At 41.9% G+C, this 13,138-nt stretch overlaps 1 protein-coding gene across 5 annotated transcripts in view; it reads left to right on the forward strand.

Moving 5' to 3' along the window:
• The window catches only part of HMGN3 (high mobility group nucleosomal binding domain 3), a 34,552-nt gene extending 21,701 nt beyond the window's left edge, over positions 1 to 12,851 (forward strand). Inside the window, exons 3-7 of one of the 5 annotated variants that reach the window (XM_080663400.1) lie at positions 5,680 to 5,709; positions 8,412 to 8,462; positions 9,599 to 9,712; positions 9,831 to 9,930; positions 10,244 to 10,715. In XM_080663400.1, the coding sequence (XP_080519526.1) occupies positions 5,680 to 5,709; positions 8,412 to 8,462; positions 9,599 to 9,712; positions 9,831 to 9,930; positions 10,244 to 10,257 (309 nt within the window). In that variant the 3' untranslated portion in view covers positions 10,258 to 10,715. Of the gene's footprint in view, positions 1 to 5,679; positions 5,710 to 8,411; positions 8,463 to 9,598; positions 9,713 to 9,830; positions 10,083 to 10,243 lie in introns of those variants that run through there. The other 4 variants (XM_080663401.1, XM_080663404.1, XM_080663402.1 and 1 more) reach the window with 4 other exon arrangements.
• Positions 12,852 to 13,138: the final 287 nt, after the last annotated feature.

The following is a 13,138-nucleotide window of genomic DNA, read 5'->3' on the forward strand; positions in this document are numbered from 1 at the left end:
GCTGCCAGCACCGCCTTTCTACTCCGGCCCAGCCCCTTTCTGCTCAGGCCCGGGAGCTGCCTCTTTCCGCTCCGGCCCCACCTTCCCACGCTGCCCAGAGGTCCTGAGAGACCGGGGGTGGGGCAGAATGCCTGTGTCATCGCCATGGTGACAACACAAACATCCTGCCCCCATGTATGCAAATTAACCGCCATCTTTGTTGGGTTGATTTGCATATCACTCCTGATTGGCTAGTGGCGTAGCGGAGGTACGGTCAATTTACATGTTTGTCTATTATTAGGTAAGATATGTATTATAGTATTGTTAACAAAAATATTTATTAGACAAGACTCAACTTGTCATTTAAACTAAAACCAAATTAAAACTCATGATATTCCTTCAAGACATCAACACAGTTGTTTGAAAAGTGAAAAGGTCAGTGGGTTAGCTAGTGATTTAGGGTTTAGAGTAAGAACTGTCAGACAGTTATTGATTGATTTTACTCCCACTGAATTGTTTAGATTTTATAGGTAGGCCATTGAGTGTGCACAGCCCTGACTATAGCAAAGTTATCATTTTACCAAGGATTTAAAAAGCTTCTATTCCTTCCGTGATATTTGCAGGGTGTGGTACAGTTTAGTATTTAGGCAATAAATGACCAAAACAATACATTACAGTCATTACACTTGGCCGTTTACAAAGCCCTTTTGCATACATTATTTTTTCTGAACTTTACAATAACCCTGAAATGAGAGCAAAACAGATTCATTCCTTGAAAGAAATGTATTGAGCACCCATATGCACCAAGTTCTGTTCTAGGCTCTGCAAGAGTCCTCAGTGAACAAAAGAAGCAAAAATCTCTGCCTTCATGGAGCTTCCATTTTAGCAGGGGAGAGAGTAAAATAAAACAATGGGATATTTGCTAAAGAAAAATAAAACAAGGGAAGGGAATAGCGAATGTCAGAGAAGTGCTATTTGATAATAGGCAATGTTATTGTCTTCATTTTCACTAATGCAAACAGTGTCCTCAGAGACATAGATGATTTTCCCCACGTGTCGCAACCTGTGAATTGCAGAACCAGGAAAGGTAACTGCATGTCCTGCTTCAAAGTCCTCTGTCCTCATGCCCCTCTTGTGGTAATCGTAACACTCTGAGCATCCAGTGCTTTTTCTCTGCCAAGGCGCTGATTTACATCTTTCCCTACCTCCCAGTTTTGCAAAGGTCATTTCTATTTAGTTCCTCATTTGTTTGGGGGAATTAAAAGCAGCTTGAACTTTGATTTTTGTTTGAAAGTACCTGGTCAGGCTCAGGAGCATGAAGAAATCTCATAAAAAATAAACATATTTACAAATTCCAAAGGAATGACCCATATGCTTCAAGCAGTATCCAGCAAAGTCCAAAGATTCTACTTGAATATAGCTATCTCTATCCCGGTGAACTTCATCATAACAAGATTAGACTTCCATGTTGCTTTTGCTTCTAGGACATAAAAGTAAAAGAATCCATGTCTTTCAGAGTAGCCTTCACCAGAATTGTCTCCAACCCAGGGAATGATAAGCTAGTTAGTAAATGCATACTGAATAATTCCATTGTGACCAACACCTATATACCACAGTGACAACTCCTCATGTTGTTCTGTAACTCTCTTGGTGACCTATCATTCTGAAAGCCTTCCTTCCTTCCTTGAGGACCATTCTTTTGGCCACTTTTCCTGAGGATTCACAATCAACAAGTCGAGAGAAATTCTTACTATATTTATTTCCATAGTGGTCCTGCCCAATAACCTGAGTCTCAAATGAATACTTCAAATTTGAGTGTTTCAAAGAGGAAAGAAATAGCAGTCTAGTCTATTTTAAGTCTAATAAATCTAGTCCAATCATTTACAGATTTTAAGGCTATGAATGCTGATAGAACTTTCCAGGAAGGTGCATACCAAGCATGTCAAACTCGCACATGTACCCAGTTCTGCTGGTTGAGTGAAAGATTCCTCTCAGCCTCCACTGTTTTCAGTGAAAGAGAAAATCTCTTTTGATGGTTCCCAGAAAGGAAAATTTAAGAAAATTCCTTTTTTTTTTTTTTTAATAGCATAGAAAGAAGAGCTGGTAAATTGTAGGCAGGAAGTCATAAAGTGATTTTACAGTAAAAGATGTGCTTCTTAGAGATTAGTTACTTTAGACAGCCCAGAGAAACAAACTTTGTTTCTGCACTAATTTCCTAGGGCCAGCTTTTGATTTCCCAGCTCTGGTACTGGGCCTGGATTATAAAAGGGTAGGGAGCCTTTGCATCAGAGCAGCTTCCAGGCCCCGCAGAGCAGGGCTTTGGCTGGAATGTCTCTCTGGAAATCCCACAGGGCTCTCTGACATCACCCCGCCTCTTCGTGTGTTTGGGTGTTCACGTTGGGAGGAAAGGAGCAATGGCAAATGTGGGGGAATTTTCATGTGCTTTGGCCTCTCTTCCGTGATTATCAGGACAGCTGGTTGGTTAGGGAGGCAGTTATGAGTAATGCTTAACATATTTAGGCTCTTTCAGGCCCTACACTGAATAGGACCTCACTGAGTGCAGGCATACGTCGGAGATATTGCAGGTTTGGTTCTAGACCATAAAGCAAATATCAAAATACAGCAAGTCATATGAGTTTTTTGGTTTCCCAGTGCATATAAAAGTTATATTTACACCCTGGCCTGGTGGCTCATGATTGAAGCGTTGTCCCATGCACCAAAAGGTAGTGTGTTCGATTCCTGGGCAGGGCACACACCGAGGTTGCTGGTTCAATCCCCGGTCAGGGCTTATACAGGAGGCAACTGATCAATGTTTCTCTCTCTCTAAAAATCAAAATATATCCTCAGGTGAGGATTTTTTAAAAAGTTATATTTACACTGTACTGTAATGTATTAAGTGTGCAAGAGCATTATGCCTAAAAAACAATGTACATACCTTAGTTTTTAAAAGACTTTATTGCTAAAAATGCTAGCTATCACTGGAGCCTTCAGGGAGTCATAATCTTTGTGCTGGTCAAGGGTCTTGCCTTGCTGTTCATGACAACAATCGTCTGTGAAGTGCAGTAAGATGAGGTGGTGACCTTAGCACCCCTCCTAAGTTCACACTTGCTGCACATTTCTAGTGTCCACCTCCACATTTATTGAGGGCCCAGCAGGCACTGGAGCTACTGTTAGAGAGGAAGGTCCTGTGCAGGAGGGGCACAGACGTGAGACAGATGAGGCGAACAGTGAAGTGAGGCCAGCGTGGTACACAAGTGGAGAGGGAACCGCAAGGTCTGTTCACCCCTCTTTAGCGTAGAGGCTGCCACATTTCCTCTCCTGGACTATCTTTCTAAGCACTTTCATGCTGACTGGGCCTTACTGTGAGACAGTGTGAGTAGTTCTTGAGGCCATACAGAAGCATCAAAGCTGAGCTCTGTTTGGTAATTGCCAGGTGCTCATTGCTCCTCCATGCTCTGACTCTGCGTTGAAGAACAAACACCACGTGCTGCCCGGTTTAACTGATAATGTTGCCTTTTCTTCCGTAATACCAATTTATGCAACTCCCCATCCTGGGAAAGGCATCACAGAATTTGGGTTCTGGTTCCAGTGACACATGGTGCATTGTCATGATAATCCTAACAGACACGGTGGTGTTCCCCATGGAGCATCTGACACAGGCAGTCCCCCTGTGCTGTTAGGATGCCCAGCGGTACATCCTCTTTCCCTATGCAGTGAATATATCACAGCCACCACTTAACCTGCACGGCCCCCTAGTCCCGGCTCATTCTACTGGCTGCCTGAAGTCCACCTCTGGTCTTTCCTTGAGACCCCAGGGTTAAAACTATTCATGAAGGCTCTGGCCCTTCATTTTTTCTGTAGTTTAAAGAAAGTGAGTTTAGCTTCCTGTGGCTATTTTCAGCAAGAAATTTCTTAGATGTAGAGATGGCAAGAAATATTTCTTCCAGTTTGGCCTGACCAGCTGACCTAGACTGACCTAAGCACAACTTCAAGAATTTCATGATTCTTTGCACTCATGGCATGGGCTGCTACTGATCATTTTTGCTAACTTCCTTAAAGAATTATTTGAAACATTTAAGCTATTGGAATGAGGCAAAGTCTGCATAAGGCAGCAAGAATTAGGAAAAAGCTTGAGTTCATTTTTTGAGCAAATGTTATTGAGCACCTACAATACGTTAAGTGGCATATTATTCTACTAGAGCTAGAGCAGGGAATAAAACAGACAAAAAGCATGGAGTGTTTACTTCTAGGCCGCATAAAGAAACGCAGCTGTACTTTTAGAATGTGAAATCTCTCGGGGAGCCATCTTTTGCTGGTGGTACGTGGAATATCAATTCTGTGTGCTTATTTCTGAAATGCCTGGAAGAGTTCTGTTATTTTAAATTTTCTTTGCCATCTTATTTGCTAACTTGCACCATCACTGAAGAAGAAAAGATTTCCTGAAACACATCATTCTCAGCACAGTTTCTCTCTAAATTCTATAAACTTCCAAATTAAAGGAACAGATTAGTGAGACTATTTAAATCTTTAAACATATACATTTAGTAGAGACATAAATGTGTTTATTTTGTTTCAGGTTAAAGGAAACATTTCTCATTAACTGCCTAAGATTTGTTGTCATTCTCTTTTCTAACATAGTAACAAGGCTGGGTCCTCCTATTATTTTGGTTTCTACACAATTATGTAAGTCTCTTGTAGTAACTTGTAAGCTTTCGTTCCATTTGTAAGGAACAAGAGTCACACTGGAAGCCAGTTTTTAAATAGCACCTCAGTGTTCTCGCTGTCAATTTTATCACAAAAGTAGAGATTATGAAAAGTAGAGATTATGGTTCATAGCCTAAACTCATCTTCCTTTTCTTTCCTTAGTCGCCACACCCTTAGCCAGGAGAGGCCATTTCTTTGAACAGTGTGCCCACACCCCTTCAGAAACTTCCTCTTGAGCATTAGGGTGCCCAGGGTGACTGTACTCACCCGGAGAGGGTAATAGGAGCCATACATTACATTCTTTCAACAAATATAAGATATCAAGAAAGAATTTTTAAAAATCAACTTGGTTGTGTATAATTGTTGCAGGAGGAGTTACTGGGCCAGATTTCCCACTCATGAGTGGGAATGAGGTTCTTGGGGTACTGCTGAAATATGCATTTTCAGAAGCCCCCAGGGGAGGATGGGATGTAGAAAAGGCCTTATTTGCATGAAGTTACTTTTCTTGGGTTCCAAAGTCCCTGCCCTTAGGCCAGTCCTAGAAAAGGTGCAGCTGGGAGTTTAGCAAAGCCAAAAGTAAGGCCAGTGTCCAGACCTTTCGTTCCATGTTGCTACAGGGTGTAGTTCAGCATCCAAGCTAATTAAAGTCCAGGTTCAGTCCATTGTGTAGTCCCAGATGGCCATGAGCCACATGGACACGGGAACGCACCCGCTGCCACGGGAGAGCCCGGAACCCTGCGCACCAGAGAGAAAGAGAGTGAAATTCCTTTGGTTGGAATAATCAGGTTTTTCTGCACTGGCAGTGGCCACGCCCATCTGGCCACTGACTGGATTCCAGGTGTGACTGACAGGCAAGTGCCTTCCCATGTCACTCAGATCTTACTGGGCATGCGTCTATCCAGTCTTCCCTTGCCTTCTTTCCTGTTAAATAATAACCAGGTTATTACAATGGCATCATAATCATCAAAAATATGTCTTTTTCCATTCCCTTTGTAGCCCACAAGACGGTCTGCCAGATTGTCAGCGGTGAGTACTCTAGAACCCCTGGTATTAATTCCTCTGAGTTCATGTTCCCTGTGTCCAGAGCAGAGCAGCAGAAGGAAGTTTCCCTTGAGTTTTTTATGTGTTTTTTGGAAATTACGTGGGTCACTATATATAGCAAATGCAACCATTGTTGCCAAGCAATTCCCTTGATCAGATGTGTCTGTGAAAAACAGTGCCGAGCCCCATTACCAAGAATATAAAGCTCAGGAAGTTGTTTGACATTGCTAGATTTCTGAAACAAAAAAAGTATATTAAGCAAAGTCGTAGCCTATGATGTGCTAAAGTGGACAAGAATTCTGATTCTCTGTCTACAACTCATACTTTAGTCAAAATGTTCTGAAAGTTATCTGACTCCATATGCTTTAGCCTCATTTCAGAACTAGGGAATCTTTGGAAAAGTAATGATTCCACTTTGCCACTTGGAGTCTGTCTTTGTGGGCCAGGCCCAGGGAAGAGGTGAGGGTTAGATCATTAAAGCAGGGATGGCGGGTGTGCCAGGCCTCAGTGATGAGCGTGCTCCAGCTCTTCTCACCACACTGGGCTCCACACTGGCTCTTGTGCTCCTCCCTGTTGCTGCTGATTGGTGTCCGGTCTCCATTCTGCGAAGACAGGTCAGCTTGGCCCTCTGGTTAAAATACCAGCAGCCCACACTGCCCACTGAGATGTAGGAGAAAGGCTTTGACCTCAGCTGACAGCTTATACCCCCATACTAGATCGTACAGGAGCTGCAAGCTCCTTTGGCCTTTGAGGAAGCATGGAATTCATCCTCCGCCAACACCCGTGCATGGCACAGGTTAGGAAATCAAAGCGGAAATGGATATTAGGACCGGTCATAAATTCAGAAGTGTAACTGGGTTTGAGTTGAGTGAGCCAGTGTTTCACACGAGTCCCAGCCTAAGGAAGTGGTATCAGAGGGAGAGCTGGGAGGTGCGGTTGTGTGTGTACAGTTATTCCAGATTCTCCCGAAACCCCTCAAAGATGGTGTGCTCTGTCTCAGAGTAACTTTCAGCGAAGCTCAGAAGTTAGTTTAAACTCTCTTTAGCTTAACTATAGATTTTACTGAAAGCCATTGTATTCCATGGATCTCTAGCCCATTAAGGGGATAGACCTTGTAAGTCACATAATACCCAAAACTTAAAACAAAGTTTTTCCTGAGCACCAGGAACTGGCAATATAAGCACCTGCCACTGAGCTCATCACTGCTGGTGCTGACGCAGAGTCTCCTCAGAGGCCAGTGGGGTTAAGACTGAAACCTCGTCATTTCCTGTCCCATCAAAACACGTGAATGCTGAGTTGGGGGTGGGGGTGTGGGGGGAGGCTGTCTTACAGAAATACTAGAAAGGGAAATTCTTTGCTATAAATTGAGAAAACAAGTGTATATTAATACAATATATCAAAGCTAAAAATAAAACTTAAAATCCTGACAGTTTGGGGGCCATGCAAGCTGCTATATTTGGGGAACAGATTTAGAGTGGTAAGAAGATGAATAAAAACATTCCTGACTTTTCAAGCTCGGTTTTCTTTTTTCATTTGAAAGGTCATGTCTAACAGCCAGCCTTCAGGAATTGAACTGTCTACAATTTTACTTTATGCCCTTGATGAAAAGGGCCGGATTCAATATGAACCTGAAATACCTAGAGGCCTTGGGGAGGAACATGTATTTTTCTCCACAGGGGGAGACCCTGGCCAGTGTTTTCTATTAAAAAACCATTCCCCCTAGTGCCAGGAGAGATGTACATGTATTTTTTCTAGCTGAATGAGAGAAATGTTTATCCTAAAATAGCTATAGAAAACTAGAGGTCTACACTGGTTATTTTCCCCAGCGTCCGCATGTGCCACCGGTTCTCAGGGCCCTGTGTGGAGGGGGCCGTGGCCACAGGGCACGCCGGCTCTGCTCACGGGAATGGGAGGGAGAACCATACGAGGCAACAGAAAAATAGTTGCCTCTTGGGCTCTCTGGTTAATACGATCTGTGAAAAATCTTAAACTTTGGGGGCTAACAGTAGACATTTCATCATTACAATCATGTTCTTAACAGAAAACTCTAGGGGCAAAATGAGCCAGCGTCTGGGTGGGCAAGAGATTCTGTTCACCTTGAGCTGGCATTGGAAACGATGCAAGTAAGAAGATGCTTGGCTCCAGAACTTGAAATCTACATCAGAGGTGAAAGGATTTGGAAATGATTTTGAAATACTTCCCAGGCAGCAGTCTTCATTACCGGATGGGCTTTGCCTGTGATTGTGCTGTGATTTCTAGACTGTTGGGAAGGGTAGTGTGACCGAATTCATTGAGTCATTTGGCCGAGAGCCTGAGTCATTCCTCCTGCTGCTGTGCTGTGATAAAAGGAAGTACCAGACATCAGAGATAGAAGCTTAACCTGTTCCCAGAGAAGAGCTATTCTGGACTCTGGAATAATGAGTTGGCTTTTAAATCTCACCTGCCGTTCACTTGAGGACCCAGATGAAAGTAGTTATGAAATTGCAGAGAGTTATGCTGTTAGCTGATGCTGAAAATAGAACGAAATATTTTTTAAATGAACAAAATCATAGTCAAAATGCATTGTTGTCTTTTGTAGCCTTTCTGTGTCTTTCTAGTTTAGTTTTTTGGTTGGATTTTTTTTTGGGGGGGGGTCGTACTGAGGGTTGCCTTTGTCAGTATTCGCATAATTTAATTTATCTTTGCAGAAACCCGCTCCACCAAAACCTGAACCTAAAGCAAGAAAAACATCTGCTAAGGTAAGAGGTGCTCCCACTCCCACTTCAGCTTTTTAAACAATGAATAAATTATAATTTCATATCCAAAAGTCATCTGAGGAAAGATCACATTTAATGCTTCAGGCTAAATGTACTGACTAAAAACCTGTTACCACTGCTACAGGCTTTCTCAACAGGCATAAAGCACAGTTTAATGCTTTTACCAGGGATGTGTTTTCCATCTGGTCAGTAAAGCGAAGAAAGTCAGCCAACGACGCTCTGGGAAGCCTCATGTCCGTGGCGGTTTGGTACTTCCTCAGGAGCATGCTGTTCACACGGTGCTCAGAAGGGTGCTCCTGGCCGTGGGCAGTACTACTGCCGAGAGCGGAGGACCTCGGGAAAGGGCTTCTGACTTCATATCACTGGTCTTAGTCGGCCAGTCTGATAACGCATAATAATCACATAATAACTAATACCAGCAAACATTTATATGGCCCCTGTACAATGCCAGACCCTGTTCTGATTGCTTTTCTCATATAACCCTCACAGCAGTCCTACTGATGTAGGTACAAATAGCCTGTGTTGCCGATGAGGAAACTAAAGCACAGAAACTGACCCAACGTGGCTTTTCTCTGCTCTGCCCTTCAGAGCATTGTCCCTTCTTCTGAATTGTTTGAAACTATGTGTGCTGTGGTGTGAGTAGGTGATGCTGAAGCAGCACTCCCTTCTGTAGCTTGGTCTTAAAACTAGGATCTGGGTCTTCATTTTCAAGTTCTCTCTCAGCTTTCTAGTCACTCAAGCCCGTGTCCCCACGTGAGGTGTTTCATGTGCTGGGTTCTTCCCTGGCTTTGCCTCATCCTTCACCAGCTGCTGCTGTTCTCTCCATGCCAGAACCACCTCCCACTTCACCAGGAGAGGAGGTCCACCAAACAAATACACGAGGGGAATCATTGTGTTTTCGCAGAAGGGAAGGTCCAGTGGACTCCAAGCAGCCTGATAACATGTTCAGAGACTCCACAGAACTCAGTTGATGCCCAGAAAAACTGGGTTCTCATTTTCCCCCAAAAGCTACCGAGTTGGCCCTGGTTGTGCTTTACCTTGTGTTTGGACGGGGACTGACTTATTTTAGCCAACAGCACACCGTGTCTAACATACTCTGTGCTTTGATCCTCTGTTAGAAAGAACATGGAACAAAGATTAACAAAGGTGCTAAAGGGAAGAAGGAGGAGAAGCAGGAAGCTGGAAAGGAAGGTACTGCACCATCTGAAAATGGTGAAACTAAAGCTGAAGAGGTACTTTGCATAAATACCTCCCACTGATTGAATCAGTGTCTTGAGAAATTGCTGGATCCTTCAGCTGCTGGTAGCATGTTCTTAATGTCTCTTTTCATTGCCTGTAATGTTATTGCAGATCCACATCTATCGCTCAACTGTTAGTGTCTCAGCCTCCAGAGGTACCCCACCCAGCACACTGTCAGTAAAGGGGCAGATTGAAACAGTGAGAGTTAAGGGTACAGTAGAAAATTCTGCATGTTTGCAGTGACTAGAATCAGATAGTGGTGTGGTGCTGTTTCTTCGGAGCAGTGGGAGCTTGCAGGGAAAGCTTCTGCAGTCGTTTGAAAAGCAGAAAGCAATAAATGCAGCAAAGTGTTTGCGTAATATATTCCTGCCTTGTCTGTTTCACACCCAGAGTTGAAATAGGTTTGGGGGTAGAGCTGCTAAAAAACAGATGTTCTAAAGTGTGTGTGTTGGCAGGGTGGACTTTTATTTGGCTTATAGTCGTTTTAATAGTAACTATATTTTTTTCCCTTTTTTCCCCCACAGGTACAGAAAACTGAATCTGTAGATAACGAGGGAGAATGAATTGTCATGAAAAATTGGGGTTGATTTTATGTACCTCTTGGGACAACTTTTAAAAGCTATTTTTACCAAGTTTTTGTAAATGCTAATTTTTTAGAACTCAACTAGTTGGCATACAAAAATATATAAGGATGGACATTTTACCTTCTTATAATACATCTTTTTGGAGACTTCCATCATCCTCAAGTCAAATAAATTTAATATTGGAAGCTGTGTGTAAAATTAATTCAGCATTCCATGCATTCGCTTTAAAAATGTAGTCCTGTGCATACTGTGGTGTTTTTACTGTGCATATTTGAATTTTTCATGCAGTTTTTCTAGAGCAATAATCAGTGGTGCTTTTGTACCTAGGTTTATGTGATTTTAATGAAACATGGATAGTTGTGGCCACCTGCTGACTATTTGTGGTTTAAAATAAAAAGGTGTTCTTGCCTGCAAAATACCTGCTTCTTAGTGTTTTCACTAAATTTAGGCAGTGTTTCATTTTTGCAGAAGATGTAAAGAATTTCTACAGTCTGTGCCCTGAGGGTATCTCTAATAAGTCAAGTAGAATTGTTCCTTAATTTTCTGGCATTTAAAAATGCCACTATTTTAATAAAGTCATCTGTGAGTGCCAGTGTGAAATCACATCTAAAACACTTCATACCAGAAGTGGCCTGCAATGATTACCTTAATATAAAACAATAAAACACCACTTTGTTTGAAGTCCTTATAAACAGATAGTGTTCTGCTAAACCAGAACTTGTGAAAAACCATAAACTCAGGCTCATCCTTGAAAAGTCCCCACTTTCAAAATAATACTGAGTCACATTCTTTGAGGACTTCGCAGCTTTGAAAACACTTACCCAGCGTGACCACATTTCAGCCTTGGAGCAGCCTGAGAAAGGAGTTGGCATAGGTATTATTAGAGCTCCTTTCTAGGCTAAGAAATAGGGACATGGAGAGTATGTGACTTACTTCAGGCCCATGGGAAGAAGAAAAACAGAACTTGAACCTGGTCTTTTGAATTTTATACGTAGTGTCTATTTTAGTCTGTTCAAGCTGCTGTGACAAAATATGACAGACTGGGTAGCTTATAAACAGAAACTTCTGTCTCACAGTGTGGAGGCTGTGAGTCCGAGATCAGGGAGCCATTCAGTAGGGTACAGGTCCTCTTCCAGATCGCAGACTTCTCATTGTATCCTCAGGTGGCAGAAGGGGCCAGGGAGCCTCTGGGACCTCTTTTATAAGGGCACTAATCCCACTCATGAGAGTTCCACCCTCGTGACTTAGGCACCTCCCAAAGCCCCACTTCTACTACCATCATCTTTGAGTGGTAAGATTTCAGCATGAACTTTGGAGGGACACAAACATTCAGACCATAGCAATGGCCTTCTGTATCTGGAAGGACATGGCTGTGTTGGGAACAGAGGAGCTATTTTATGAATGTAAATTTCTTTGTTCGCTTACATTTCCCGAGAAGTTTAGTAACTGCATGAGCACTCAGGGAAGCTGAATTCTGGGGATTCCTCTTAGATGAAGACCTGAATTTTTAAGATGTGAACAGTGACTGTGCTGCTCAGGGAATCTTGCCAAAAGTCTGTTGTTCCTCAGAGCCTCAGATGGTTTTCTGTTGTGGTTATCAACAAAACCAAATCCCTCCATCATGCTTATATTTTGTGTCATTGTCACTAATCTATCATTAATCTACTGCAGGTAACAACCTTAGTACACAGAATAATCTCATTCAAAGTTTCCTTTGCTTCTGATTAGGCAATGTATCTTAATTCATGAGTGTTATATGTGCTGAAAACCACTTTTATCCCCAAGTAAAAATAGCTTGTATCCTGTGAGCACTTCATAAAAATATTTTCAATATTTTTTGGTATATTGCTGGCTAGCTTCCAGTTCAGAAGTGGAATATAAACTCCAAAGATTTACTTTTTTAAAAAATTATAAAGGTGCTACAAGTAGTTTTTAAAAATATTAGACATTACAATAATAAATAAAGGGAAAAGTCAAAGTTTTCCTTTTCCCCATTCCTGAGTTCCAGAGGTAATCACTGCACACCATTTTCTCTATGATTATGCATATGTGTGTATGCAGATACGTGCATACATAAACATGTACACATGATTTTTAAAGGAAGGAAATATACATCCTATTTAGAATTATTCAACCAATAAATTGTAATTGGAGACAGATTTCAAATATTTCAATGCTGCCATTGATACTGCAATAACATTCTTGTGCACAAAGCTTTGCATACTTATATATTTCTACTCCAATAATTTCCTAGAAGTGGAATGTCTGAAGCAGAAGGTCAACGGGAAGGTACATTTGACTATTGCCAAAAGCATTGTGCCCATCCACTCTGTCAACAGCGTGCAAAGGACATCTCTTCTTACCTTGTTTTAGTTCCATAAATGAAAAATAATGCCTTACTATTTTAATTTTAAATTTATTTTACTACAAGTAAAATGAGTTTTTCATGTTTAATGTTCATTTGAATTTCTTCTGTGAATTGTGATTTTTTTTCCTCTGTTTTTTTACTGGGAAGTCACTGTTTTAAATCATTATTATTTACAGTGTCCATTGATGCCATTACTTTTATTTCAAACATGGGTTCTGCAGGCCATGGATGTGTGTCTATTAAAATTTATGGGTCTTATTACCACATTGACAAAGCAAGGGACTATAGAGCAGACAGCTACCAAAATAACCCAGAACTTGAAAACTTGATGGATGTACTTACTGCAAACACATAGAAGGTGGGAGGTACCCATTACTGCCACATTGCTACCCCTTTGGTGGATTTATACAGGCTAGGAAAAGGATCCCCTTCTCCAAACATGTGTGTGTTCATTTGCTGGAAAATTG

This window comes from Plecotus auritus (genome assembly GCF_963455305.1).
Source record: "Plecotus auritus genome assembly, chromosome: 4".
Taxonomy (NCBI): domain Eukaryota; kingdom Metazoa; phylum Chordata; class Mammalia; order Chiroptera; family Vespertilionidae; genus Plecotus; species Plecotus auritus.